The sequence below is a fragment of the Drosophila mojavensis genome, unplaced genomic scaffold, assembly GCF_018153725.1.
Source record: "Drosophila mojavensis isolate 15081-1352.22 unplaced genomic scaffold, ASM1815372v1 contig_81, whole genome shotgun sequence".
NCBI classification, from domain to species: Eukaryota; Metazoa; Arthropoda; class Insecta; order Diptera; family Drosophilidae; genus Drosophila; species Drosophila mojavensis.
This window is the reverse complement of record NW_025318907.1, coordinates 4754105-4767982: the sequence shown is the minus strand read 5'-3', so window position 1 is coordinate 4767982 and position 13878 is coordinate 4754105. Positions and strand designations below refer to the sequence as shown.

General features: G+C 42.2%; 3 protein-coding genes across 6 annotated transcripts in view; 2 read left to right on the top strand and 1 right to left on the bottom strand.

Moving 5' to 3' along the window:
* Positions 1-11490, top strand: part of LOC6580734 (nucleolin 2) — a 31594-nt gene extending 20104 nt beyond the window's left edge. For 2 of the 4 annotated variants that reach the window (XM_032730392.2, XM_002006501.4), the window contains exons 2-8: positions 2103-2826; positions 5160-5286; positions 7552-7684; positions 8380-8456; positions 8587-8968; positions 9037-9800; positions 9874-11490. In XM_032730392.2, the coding sequence (XP_032586283.2) occupies positions 2197-2826; positions 5160-5286; positions 7552-7684; positions 8380-8456; positions 8587-8968; positions 9037-9800; positions 9874-10649 (2889 nt within the window). In that variant the 5' untranslated portion in view covers positions 2103-2196 and the 3' untranslated portion in view covers positions 10650-11490. Of the gene's footprint in view, positions 1-2102; positions 2827-5159; positions 5287-5796; positions 6847-7551; positions 7685-7925; positions 7988-8379; positions 8457-8586; positions 8969-9036; positions 9801-9873 lie in introns of those variants that run through there. The other 2 variants (XM_015164392.3, XM_015164393.3) reach the window with 2 other exon arrangements.
* Positions 11491-12143: 653 nt separating this feature from the next.
* LOC6580733 (NADH dehydrogenase [ubiquinone] 1 beta subcomplex subunit 3) lies at positions 12144-12573 on the top strand. The gene is made up of 2 exons (XM_015164391.3): positions 12144-12274; positions 12331-12573. The coding sequence occupies exons 1-2, from the start codon at positions 12144-12146 to the stop codon at positions 12524-12526; spliced, it is 327 nt and encodes a 108-aa protein (XP_015019877.1). The 3' UTR covers positions 12527-12573.
* LOC6580732 (protein Rae1) lies at positions 12574-13858 on the bottom strand. Its single transcript, XM_002006499.4, has 2 exons — positions 13353-13858; positions 12574-13294 (listed from the first exon to the last, which is right to left on the bottom strand). Exons 1-2 carry the CDS (start codon positions 13767-13769, stop codon positions 12662-12664), a joined length of 1050 nt encoding a protein of 349 aa, XP_002006535.1. The 5' UTR covers positions 13770-13858; the 3' UTR covers positions 12574-12661.
* Between the last annotated feature and the right edge of the window lie 20 nt (positions 13859-13878).

Below are 13878 nucleotides of genomic sequence, written 5' to 3'. Positions count from 1 at the left end.
TTGATAAGGATAGCCCCATGAGTATGTCTCATTGTCTGTCCTTCTGTCTGTCTGTTTGTATTGTCAATCTCTCTCTCTGTCTGTCTATCTTGCTCCCTCTGCCTCCTTTAGTCTGAGTCGCAATTAACGCTTTCTCTCTGTCTCGCTATAATCACTTGGCAATTAAATGCACTAACACTGCTCAAATGGTTGAATAGGCCTTTAGAACTATTAAGGCCTTCGATTTGTTCCGTGTTCCAACAATTGTTGTTGTTTTTGTGTTTATTATTTTTTTTTTGGCCAACCCCTTGAGTTGACGTATTCTCTGCGCTGTTAATAATAGCCAAGTTTTTAAAAATAAGTTGCCAAAAAAAAGACGTGCAGTAGCTTATGGATTTGAGCAGTCAAGAAGATAAGTGAACGCTGCGTCGCATTGAGTCGAACAAATAACATCAACAACAAAAACAATATTAACTTTTTGGATCAGCCGCCAGATACGCGAACAATGACCGATCGTTGACTGTTTCATGTTAATGACACGACGATTACGGACATACAGAAGTCGTTTATCATTATACAGTTATATATAAATTACACATAGGTGATTCCCCTCTAAATAAAACTGTCTAAGCCAAAATCCTCAGTAGAGTGAGGCTATCTATGCACATGTATATGGATTTCAAGTATAGTCTATAATAGTTGGCAACGGCAAGGCGATAAAACAGCTTTATAGTCGCGCCGTCTGGCCTGTAGCTGCCGTCTAACGCAATTAGCCATATGCACATATTTGCTAGCTAATGAATGATACAAACACCTGATACAGATACAGGTACAGATACAGATACACCCAGACAGATAAGCAAATAGAGATGTTACAGTAGCAAATGTGCATTAGCATTCGGTTTGCTCGCTATCGTACTTTATGACGTCTGCAGTTTAATGTGCTAATGCCGTACACTCCGTTTATTTGCATCGCCTGGACAGGGCCGCTTCCCGCCTTAGCTTGTGTGCAATTTGTAGATGCTGCCGAGTTTCGCAAGTTGTTTGCAGTTGCCGAACGATAACTTAATTAACATTTGCCCAATTGATAACTGTAGCATGGCCCCAGCTAGCCCCAGCCACCTCAGTATCAATGACCGATCTTCGGCACACGCCGGATCGACCCCACAAAAGCAATCAGAGTTCGCTATTCGCGATTCACGTCTGGCTTTTCTCAATTCAATTGGAATCAATTAACCACACGCTTCATTAATTTGCTCTATTCGCTCTTTGCCCAGCGTAGAATGCGAGATGTGAGCCGTGTAGATCATCAGATCATCATCATCATGCATCAATGACTTATCTGTTATGGTAGGCTCAGCTGAGCACACAAAGCATTTGCTCTCACCTAATCGGCAAATAATGGCTAGGATCTTGAATAACTACTGCGACATTAACTAAAAGATTGTTTATGACTTAAAGAGGGTATACAATATAATAGGCTAAACTTTTTCGCTGCTGTGCTAAATCTTATAATAAAGATAAGGTCGTATACAGTACTGAATGTCAAAGAAGGATGCGTTCGGTTTCGGTATGCGTTTACCTATGATTCTTTTACTTTTCTATTTTATATATTATTAAATGCACAGAATGCGATAGGGGTCTCTTGGCTGGAAAGCCATACTCATATAGAACATATAAAAACTCTAGATTATCGTCATATATGTACTGCTTATATTTTATGAATACTATGTGTGTTTGGATCCCATCGTGACTCTCTGTACGTTGCTATAATGAGAAATGCGCACTATAGACAATCAATGTAGATCATCCATGTCTTGAAGAGCGTTGATTAAATGCTTTGCACTATCATCGAGTGATGTAATAATTGTTAGCCGGAACAGAGACTCATATAGTTTGCATGTCTCGTTCCGTTGAGGAAATGACATTGAACCCGGCCTGTCGACATCCAACATCCGACATCCGCATGGACTGCACAAGTGCATGAGCTCTATGAGATTCGCGTGCAAAGTGCATGTGTGCTGCGTGCTTTGAGAACCGGTTCTGGGAGGGGGTCCCCATTTGATCGATCGTTTGACGCTTGCTTAACCCAATTGTCATGCCATTCTGTTTTCTCGTTACAGATACAACAACAACAACAACAGCTAGGAAAATTAGAGCAACAAGAAGAAGAGCAACTGCAACTGTAATTCGTTACACTGTTTCGCGCGGCAGGGAATGGTATATTTCTTGGGGGATTGGGGCATGGGAGATTCTGACTTGTCGTCATATCAGCAGCATGTTCCAAATATACAACAACAACAGCAGCAGCGCATCCATGGACATCAGCAGCAGCAGCAACAACAACAACATCAACATCAGCAGCAGCAACAGCAGCAACAACAACAGCAACATCAGCTGGTTGCACAAATCTCAAATAGCCTAAGCCTACTGCAATCGCAGCTGCAATTCGCCAGCGGATCCAGCTTCCTACAGCAGCAACATGTGGCTGGCCCAAGGAACAGCAACAGTGGTAACAGCAACATCAACAGCCACAGCAACTGCAACAGCAGCAGCAGCAGCCTGGTAACAGCCAATCTACAGCAACTATCGGTGAGCAACGGCGGCAACAACAATAGCGCCTGCAATACGCCCACCAAAACACAGCAGCAGCCACAGATCGACTCTCATCCACCCGCCTCTGGTGCGGCTCACAAAGTCCATTCATCTTGGTTGCGGCAATGCTCCGAGTCAAACAACTCGCAATCGACGGCCGATAGTTGCGGCAGCAAGGCAAAGACAACACAGCTCAGTAAGGATCTCCTGGATAACGAGGATGAGGTCGCACTTCATCCGCTTTCCAATCAGGTAATTTCTAATCAAAATATGCCCTTATGAAGCTAATGGCAATGACTGTGATAATGTAGGGGAAAGCCTACGGCTAGGTCTGGAATATATGTTATTAACAGCAGTAGCGGCTGTTAATAGCATGATAATGCAATGTTCTGACTGGCTCAATGCATAATTAAATATTTGATTAATTATTGACAGCTTACACGTGCCCTGTAACCCAGATCTGTTCCCCCCTGTTCGCTCGATTGCGAATCTCATTATAAAGACGGCATCAACAGTGAATTTGAATAAGAATCATTGGCACATGTGTGCAAATACCCAATGGGGATTACTTTGAAGGAGACCAAATTGAAATTGAAGAAAAAGAAAGAAAAACAAAAGTTGCGATACTTTTTGAAACGATAATCGTATATATACATAGATATATACGTTGCATACACTGAATGAAGGAGTCCGAACCTTATACTGGCTAAAATTCAAGATCAACATATTAATAAGTAACATAACATAAATAACATAAACATAAATAACAAGATGGGCTTATTTAATTGGATTACGAGCATTACGAGCCCCCTGAAATCAGATTGAGCTAACACAATGTCGGAGACATTGTATCTATCAAGAATTTGGATTCAGCTAATGTCCAGGGTCAGCAAGACCCGTCTAGCTTGGATCGTATTCTTCGATATCATTCATTTCTGCTTCTGTAGCTCGTCACGCAGGCATTGAAAGTATTCAGAGAGGCCCTCGTAAGAATGCTTCACAATGAACGCCTTGACCACCGCCCAGGTCGACTTGATGAAATTGACATTGCCAAAGATGAGCATATCAGTGCCATTGTTCTCCGAGCGCGCCAGACAGTAATGCAGTGTTACGTTGAAAACATCGGCATATGGTATGCCCTCGTTAACGCTAACCACGTCTATGGAGTACAGCTGCCCGGGCGTGCTGCAAGCTCGCAGAGTTTGGTACTCATTGACCTTGGAGGTCTTGGGGCCGACGTTTGCTTGGAGGGCAACGGTCATACTGACATTGCGCACCTGCTCGCCATCCTTTCCGTTCTTCCATGGACCAATACAGATATCTGTGGAGTTTCGTTTATCATGGAACTCTAAGAAGAATGTCGATGTGCTCGAAAATAGCAAATTGAACATCTTATCCACGTGCAAGCGAAAATTCTCCTTCATGAGAAGTCGGCCTTCGTGGTCTGAATCACAGGTTTTGGTTGTTCCACTGGTCAGATCGGGGGCCTTCATCTTTGGACCCGCTCGAGCCTTAATCGGCTTAACGTGGGATACTCTGGACTTACTTTTTCTGTCATGCGATTGCACAACCGATTTACCTCGAGGGGTGACAGTGGATGGGGCTCTTGTATTCTTAGATTTTCTGATCTTGCTCTCTCGATCCTTATCCGCGGTGCTCCAGATTAATAACTTTCTGTTCTTATCAGAAGCTCGTCTGTTGTAAAGTGTGGCTAACTTTGGCAGACGAGAATTTGGCACATTATCATTAAATTCCTTTGAATTTCGCTTAACATCAGTTCTGATAGCAGCCGATTGTCTAGTGACGTTTTGCTTTTGTGGTCTGAGATCTTGCAGTCCATTCTTTAAATTGTAATAAATCGATTGCATCGCATAGATAACACCTGACACTCAACCCAATCTCTGGGAGCCCTGATACTGAATAACACACTTAATCAATTGCCATTTGTGCAAGTATTAAATAAAATAATATTGCCAATATATTATTTAAGTTACTTTTAAATTTATGTCATCTTGCTCAATTATGTTTTCAAATCTTTCAAACGAGTTTTGAGTTCTGTTAACTCGCCCACTTTCATCTTCAACTGATCTAGTATCATTTTCGTTTCTTTCAACTTTTATTATTCATCCACAACCAGGTCAACTTCTCTTTCTCTCTCTATCTTACTCTCTCGCTCGCCTTTTCTAAATCACATTTATATATGCCTATTATTGTTTACATAAACCCATCATGGGACCCGCGCCATATATCCAATCCGATTGCTGAATGTTTTTCTGAGCGTTGGCTGACAAGTAAATGCTCGTAAAGATTAAAGACTAGAATCGAGGATTGATTACACTGGCATACAAAGCAACAGCTGCTTATCAAGGCGTCGCATGACGTAGGCTCTGATAAGATATTATACAAATGACCCCGCGACTAACTGCACTTAAGATCTCCCTAAACATTTCTATACCCAGATACCGTGAAAACAGAAGCGCTTAATTTTGATGCTCAATGATAGTGATCAGAATGTTTGTTGCTCTCTATAAGTTTCATAAACTCGCTGGATTGTCAATTAATTAATTCATCCTTTGTGCTTTCAGGTGGGAGGACACACGCGCCTTTTGCTGCTCAACCAGTCAACGGTGATCAAGCCGCTGAATTTGCGTGAATTGGACTTCTATCAGAACATTCCGCAGGACGTACAGAAGTTTGTGCCCAAGTACAAAGGTAAGATACCGACTATATTCTCTTATTAACCAACCACATCGATTATCGACTATCGATTCTATCGAAGCGCTTCATAAAAGTGACATATACATTTAAATATATTTCGTTATGAATTAACTGCTCGTTCTATCATGCATTGAAAAAGAAAATAAAGAAAACAGAAATACAAATAAAAAATTGATTATAAAAAAAAAATAAAATAAAAAATGATATGATATTACCATCTGTCTTCATTTTCCAAATCCTCGATGCTGTATTCAACTTTTCTTTGTACTAACTCGCATTTGTCAAGAAAATAAAATATAATAAAAATTAATATTCAAAAGATCGATAAATACATCAACAATTTATGCGCTCTTCTGTATTGTCTATAGTTAAAGCCAAAAACGCATTTCAATATCATTTTTATTTTAAGTATTATATTCTTATATGTGATATCCGTAGTTTGTAAGCATTTTTATGGAAAATTGACAAATAAAAACAGACCGAAAAAAAAAAAAATAAAATAAAGTGAAAAAAAAATGAAAATGACAAAAATAAAAAATGAAATAAGACTGAACCATATCGTAATCTAATAGGTAAATTATAGCTATTAAAGTTTTGTAATACGAAAAGCGAAATAAAATTATTATAGCTGCCATGCCCACTTATTGTCTGACTCGACGCCTGGAAGTAGTCCAAGCGCCTGGCCACTAAAACTCCACGCACACACTTGCATTTTATCACATAAGAACTTTTAGTTAGTAGCGCAGTGACAGCAATGGGTAAGTCGTAAAAGTAAACAAAGTAAAACCAACTCTTCTCCAGCAACGTATATATACATATATATGCAACTATATATGCATATATGCATCTACTATGAACAAACACAAATAAACAATACCTTTGACTATATGCACCCAACTCAAAGGATTGTACAATTTTTATTTAACAAAAATTATACAATTTCTAAGAAATATAATAAAACAAAAACAAAAAAATACAATTATAATGCACGCCCGTACAGCCTGTAGCTTGGGGCCTTTACACATATATCTACGCTCTATGCTCGTATTATCCAAAGGTTCGAAGTGCCCACTGACAGACCTCGTGCTCGTGATCTGCCGCTGAACCAATCAATGAGCCCAATCGGAGAGCTGCCTCCGGAATGAAAGCGTAAACTGTAAAAAATCTATAAGCAACCAACAAATACCATTTATTTCCAATATCTCGTTATGTGTTTGTTCAGAACAGACATCGTGCTGACTGACCCTCTGTACGAAATCGAATACGAATACGAAATCGAACACGTATACGAATACGAATATACGAACGAGTACTCGTTGTTGTTGTTGAGCTAAAGTCATGTGTGATCGTCGTCGCCTTCGTCCCTAGGCCTTTGCCGATCTAATCGAATCGAATCGGATCGGATCCTAATCCGCTCTGCTCTGCTCTCTACTCTCAGCAGCACTCAGCACTCCGCTCTGCTCTGCTTTGTCTGTCTCTGGAACTGAACGTCTCCGAGACTCTCAGTACGAAAGCCGATTAGAAATGCAAGCAATGGCAATATGGCCTCAACGGGTTTGTATGAATAAAACACATACTATATATACATACATATATATATATATATTTTACTATATACTATGTATATTTTATGCGATACTTAATTTTCCAAACTAAATCTTAAGCTATTCAGTTCTTTAAGTACAAATATATTTAAATATTCTTATAGTTTAAGCTAGAACAGCATTAACAAACAAAAGAAAAGAATATCAACCAAATTTTTGAAAACTTTTCGGATTTATGCACAATGTTTTTCGATCGATTGCCTAAGTCTTGCACTCTGTTTCTCAACTAGCTTTAGGCCTTAATCTTATTATAATCATAAGCCATAATTCCTTCTATATGTATATCATGTCGCTTTCCGTCCCTCCGAAATCGTCCAAAGCATACAGTCTACATCGGGTCTGTATACATATATGTTATATACATATAGAGAAAGAGGAGAGCAAATTAAAGTATTTCTAGCAATTTTGTTTATTAATTGGGGCTCGTCATGTTCGTCTGTTTCATTCACGATGTATCCATCCATCTGATGTGTCTACTAAACTACATATCTTTGATAAGTCAGGCCCATTCATCCAGTTGCGTAATTCTAACCAACTTAACTCAAGAACAAACTGACATACACACTACATAAATAGAGCTAATAAACAAACATGAAATTAACTGAAACGAGAAGACACAAAAACTGATCGCACGCCGGTCCCATTCTATTTCCAGGCGTTATGCAAGCAACCACCATGGGCGGCGCTAAGCTGGACAAGCGCTATTCGCCCAGCTTCCGGGACGATGCGGCCGCGGTGCCAGTGCGCAAGATGAGTGCCTCAAAGCGCAAGCGGGATGAAGTACTCAGGTATGTAGAAGCACTACGAAGTCTTGTCCATCATAGACATAGACAGTCAGACAGCTTGCACCTTGCTATACACACACACACACACAGAACACACACAAGCACACAAACACCCACACACACACTTACACTACCTTATATATACTATATATATTTATATATATATTATGTATGTATATAAATCTCACATGACTGAAGCATTCAGCCAAGCAAATGGAAATGAATTTTATTTTTGTTTTAGATTGTGCAATGCATACAAAAAACAAACACGCACTCGCCCCTGTCAGACATTGTTACGGGTATTGGGTATGCAAATATTACAACATTCTATGTGTATGAGATTTTGTTTTTTTTTATGGCCAATCCAATTGGAAACTGTGCCATGATCGGTTCCATTGAAAACGATAATGGTTATACAACTTATTGCAGAACTTTTCGTATTCAACACTTTTTTCTGCGCCGCCTACTCGCCGCCAGATGGCGCCACTGCGTTTTCAATGGAACGGAACATGTCCTGTAACAAATGTAAAGCACAAGGAAAAAAAAAAAAAACAGAAAAAGAAAAACGAAACGCAAACTTCCAGCTTATTTTGTTTTAGGTCACTCATTTGTGCCATCTATAAGGGGTTCGAAGCATTGTACTTTTGTCTCGCTTGATTCCATATTAATCCCACACATCTCGCCTGGATTATTTGCAGAATGAAGGTGCATAAGAACGGAAATGCGGCCGATGTTATTAAGAGCATTTCGCAACTTGACAACTCCAATAAGCAATGTTAGTATCCTGTGCCATGGCTCGGGACCGGGACTTGGACAGAAAACCCCATTTAATAATGTTTATACAATGCTACATCTCTGGAGGCATCCTAACTAATCTCTGTATCTGTGCAAATTTCGCTTCACAGATTTCTTGATGCTCGAGAATATCACATCGCAGTTCCGCAATCCCTGTATTCTGGACCTGAAGATGGGAACGCGGCAGCACGGCGACGATGCGTCCGCAGAGAAGCGATCCAAACAGATGGCCAAGTGCGCGGCCAGCACCTCTGGTTCGCTGGGCGTCCGCCTCTGCGGCATGCAGACCTACCAGGCGGACTTGGAGCAGTATGCCAAGCGCGACAAATACTGGGGACGCGAGCTCAACGAGGCGGGCTTCAAGACCGCCTTGCATGACTTCTTCTACAACGGCTATCGGTTGCGCATTCGCGTCATACGCAAGATCCTGCAGCGACTGCTGCAGCTGCGTCGCGTCATCGAGAAGCAGTCCAGTTACAGATTCTATTCCTGGTAAGTGGCAGAAAGTGGATTACTTCCAGTCGAGAGATATACTAAGAGTCTGCTCTTTCCTCTGACAGCTCATTGCTCATCGTGTACGAAGGCTATGAAGAGAATCCTATGGCACATCCGCCCTCAATGGATCTGGATGATTGGCTGGAGGCGCCAAAGTCGGCGACACTGCAGCCGACAGCTGCCTTCGATTATCACCCGGAGAACAGCATAGACGAGGATGATATTGAAGACGATGAGGCGGGAAATGAGGCAGGCGACGAACTGGAGCCGCACGATACGGATGAGGACTTGCAACTGGTGGCGGCCGTTGATAGCGGCAACGCCTCGGCCACCAACAGCAGCACCGGTGCCGACGGCTGCAACTATGATGCGGATGCATCAAATGATTCAAACTCGCGATTGAATCTGGCCACACGTCGTCATTTACACAAACGCGGCTTTGCGGAGGCGGCGGCACGTGGCGTTAAGCAAACGGCCACCAGCTCCTCAACCACCACCGACGAGGAGGAGGACGAAGACGATGACAGAAACAAGGCACAGCACTCGCACTCGCATTTGTCCGTCATGCCGCCGCCACGTAGCTGCGGTGTCCTGCCCACTAAATCGGTGACCGGCGCCAAGGGCAGCAATGCCAATGCCAGCGCCACACCTGCATTCATTCCAATATCCGAAGAGACAGTATTCCTGGACCCTGAGCCAACGCTGCCCAGCGTGACCACCTCATCGCCACATTCCGGAGACTCCTGGATGAATTACAGCAGCAACAGCAGCGACGACTTCTCTGGCCTATCCGAGCAAATCAAGGCCGTGGCTAGCGGGCGACAGACATGTAAGTGAACTAATGGAAACCATAAGCCCAGAGGAAAGTTCTCATCCTTTCATGATTTGCTCCCACTTCACAGGCAACAACAGCTCCGATGACGGCAGCTCAGACTACGACAGCAGCATTATTGGACCAACGGAGGCCATGTTCAAGCGGTACAAGTCACAGCAATCGTTCGATGCAGCAGCAGCATCAGCCGGCAGCGTGGATCTCACCTCGCCGCCCCACACGGCTGGCAATTCAGGTGCCACAATCAAGTCGGTTGTTTCGCCCGCCTCCTCCAGCGCATCGTCACTGAAATCAGTGAAGGGTGCTGTGAAGCGTTTGCGCTGCAAGGACGACGATGAACACTACGCAGCTCACGACGACTCCCGCGAGGCCAAGAAGTCGACAATAACATCCACGCCCGTTTCGGCCGTCTCCTCGCCATCGAAGTCGCACACGGGGTCGGCGATACAGCGCAGTTGCGAAAACATATCCAACTCGCTGCTCGCTGGCATTCTGCTCGACTCCCTGGAGCGACGCGCCAGTGCCGAGGGCGACAACAACAACACCAAGAGCGAGCCAAAATCATCCACTGCGGTTCGCAACTCGGCGCTAATGCATGGCTCCAAGTCGCTGGACATGTCCGCACCGGCCACAGACGACTCGGCCTGCTTCGTGGACGTGCGTCTCATTGACTTCGCCCACACGGCGTTTGTGCCGCGCAACGGGAGCATGTTGCCCACGCCGCCAGCCACCGCGCCCGTCCACCATGGACCAGACGGCGGCTTTCTCACTGGCCTGGACAGCCTCAATCGCCTGCTCAACGAGATATTGGCCGAGGAGAGTATCTGTATCAGTTGCCCCAATTGAAGCTTCCAGCGGAGCCCACTCACAGCTAGCGTGCGGGGACGGAGAATAAGTTAAAAATAAAATTTAAATTAAAAAAAAGTACAATTTGATTTCAAAAAATTACCTAAATTGTTGTAGCAACATGTGTTAAATTATGAAACTAATCTTTAGTAATTCGAAATGTGATTCAGCTAACAAAAAAAAAAAAAAAAAACAAACAAACAATACAAAAGAAAAAACAAAGAAAAACTAACAGAGAAAAGGAAAAGAGAAAAAAAAAAAGAAATATAGATTTCAATGCCAACATTTTTATGCAAAAACAAAACATACGTTAAGTGCAAGGCAAAACGTACGAAGCTGACAATTGTTCATACATATATTATTTAGGATCTGCTGAGTGTGTGAAATTTAATATCTACAATTTATGTGCAAGTGTATCTTCCAAAAGTAGTAACAAGTTTAATGGTAAATTTACTAAAATATTGATAGATTGGTCAAGCCTTCTGCATTTCCTAGCGTTGAATGAGAAAGAACAACAAAGAAAACTAATTGCGTTCTGACTTTGGTGTTTTAAGTTTGAGAGAAATGAGTATAAAAACAAACAACTATATAAAATATATATATATTGTATTTTAAATTAAACAATTGGCATGCATGACGTGCATTTTTATACCTAGCTATTAAAATACATACATACAATGCAAATGACAAAGCGTAAGAACAGTATTTTGTTATATTTTTCATCTTTGTTTTACAAAGGTTCCCCTTCTAATAGTAGCAATCGCAGTTAACCTGTAAAAGTGAGAGAGGAGCAAGTGAAACTCTATTAACATAAATCTTTAATAAACAAAAAACGCATATACATGTATATTATTATTACTTATTGTATAACTAGAGAATTAAATGAAAAAACAAAAACAAACAAAAAATTAAAAAAAAAAATACAGATATAAATAAACTATGTATATTTTCACTTAAGCACGTTTAAAAATTACAAATGTTCTACTGATTGCAAAATAAACTTAAAATATGAATAAATATGTCAATAAATAAAATTATCTACTGCTGTTTTACTTTCAAGATAAATTTAATGATGATTCGCGGGCAAACATTTTTTGAATTCATTTATAGAAATCAAGCAGTTGCCACACTTTCAAAAGCTGAAAGTAAACAAGCTACTATGCGCTTGACAATATTTAGTACATTTCACATTAACATTATCGATAACACTTTGAAGTCTGTTAACATTGTGTTCATATTGTGACAACAAAAGTGTGTATTTCACCAATTTTATTTCATTTTGTGTGTTTTCCCCATTGCGTATATAATATTTTGAAATAATATAGCTTGGCTAAGGGTATTTTAGTATTTCTTTATTTGTGTGCTCTGTCATAACAATTAAAAAGCGACAAAACCGTGAACTTACTTATGTAATGTGCAGCGCTAGGTTAACAGATGTTAATTCACTTGGCATTATAAGAAAAAAAACTGAATTATAATTTCAGGAAATAAATAATGGGTGGACATGGTCACGGAGAGCCCTACACGGTGCCACATCCATCGTGCTACAAGGTGGAGAATGTGCCGCAATTGTTGAAAGTCAAAGAGGCGCTTGGCCGCCAGGGATTATCCGACCCATGGCTGAGGTGAGCTCTTGAATATATAATAAATATTAGGCTCGGAACTATTTTCACTGCCGTAGGAATGAGGCCTGGCGTTACGAAAAGAAGGCATTTGGCACACACGGCTCTCGCCTGGCTACGTTTATGTTCCGTGGCCTCGGTGTCGGCTTTTGTGCAGCTCTCGCCACCATCGCTGTTGAATATGCCCTGGGAATCGGCAAAGGCCAGGGTGACCACGGACATGGACATGGCCACGACGACAAGAAGGATCATTAGAGCGAGCTCTTTAATTAAGTGATTTAGTTGAATAAATGTGCAAATCATAATGATACAAAACAACATGTTTGGATATTACTCGCAGAACATGTTTGTGTGGCTTAAACTAAAATCGATTCCGATTTCGATTTCTGATCAATTAGCGCGCGGTTTCAGCTCGTCGTAGCAGGAGCGTAGGAATATCTGTGGCTTCTTGGCGGGGTTGAAGTACTCGTGTCCCTTGGACCAGTCATAGCCGACAGCATATGCGAATATTTGGCCATTGGCATTGAAGCCACATTTTGTTATGGATTGATCCATCGCCTCGCTAGATTTGAGCTTGGTGCGTGCATCTTTGTCCCAGAAGCTAAATGTGCCGTCCGATCCAACAGTAACCAGAGTTCCATGCACCGGATGGAATGCAATATCATTAACCGCATAAATGTCCTGGAATCCGGAGGTGCCCGTCGAGCGATGGCACTTGAATGTAAAGTTATCTTTTGGATTCACTGGGTTCACATACTGTATAGCAACACGACCTTCGATGCTGCCTAATGCATAGCCCGTGGGCGCCTTCTTTTTGTCCTTGAATATGGATATGGTACGATGTTGATACTTGAGCGGACTCTCCTGTCGCTTGTACTCGGTGGGACTGTTCTCCAACGAGTAGATGATTAGACCACGACCCGCAGTGCCCACCACAGCCATGGGGTAGTCTACATCAGCGCAATAGCATCGTTCAGGCAGATTTATGGCCATCATGGGATTGGGTGTGCGCGTGTCCCAGAACTAAAAATCGACCATTTATATACAAATTGTTAGGGCTATCATTTTGTGAGCAGCATACCTTGAGCGTTTTGTCCCAGCTGCCTGTCATAAGACATGTGTAATTGGGACCCTTGACCATGTGGCAGGTTTTGACCGGTCCGTCGTGGGCAGCTACTTGCATTACCTGATCGGAGGCGAGATCCCAGAGCTTTACTTGCTTGTCACATGACGCCATGAACACTTTGGTGCCGTCGTCTGACCAGCATACATCCAGCACTGGCCCTCCCATCGTTTTCATAGACTTTGGCACGGTTGCTCCATTTTGTTCCACCTCCCAACAGCGCACGCTGTTGTCCCAGCTGCCGGCAATGAGAAAATTCTTTGGCACTTGCAATGTGCTTGGACTGAACTCGAGTGCTGTTACAGAATCGTCTGGTGGCGATGCTACCTCGAAGTCGTTCATACGATTCGTTGTCGTCTGTGCGGCCCCAAACATGATTTTATTTTTTAAATGTCGCAAAATGTTTGTAATTTAGCGAGCGAAGCGTCAAACGTACTTGCCGAACGTAAGAATAACATGACGCACTTACGTACTACGTAACGCA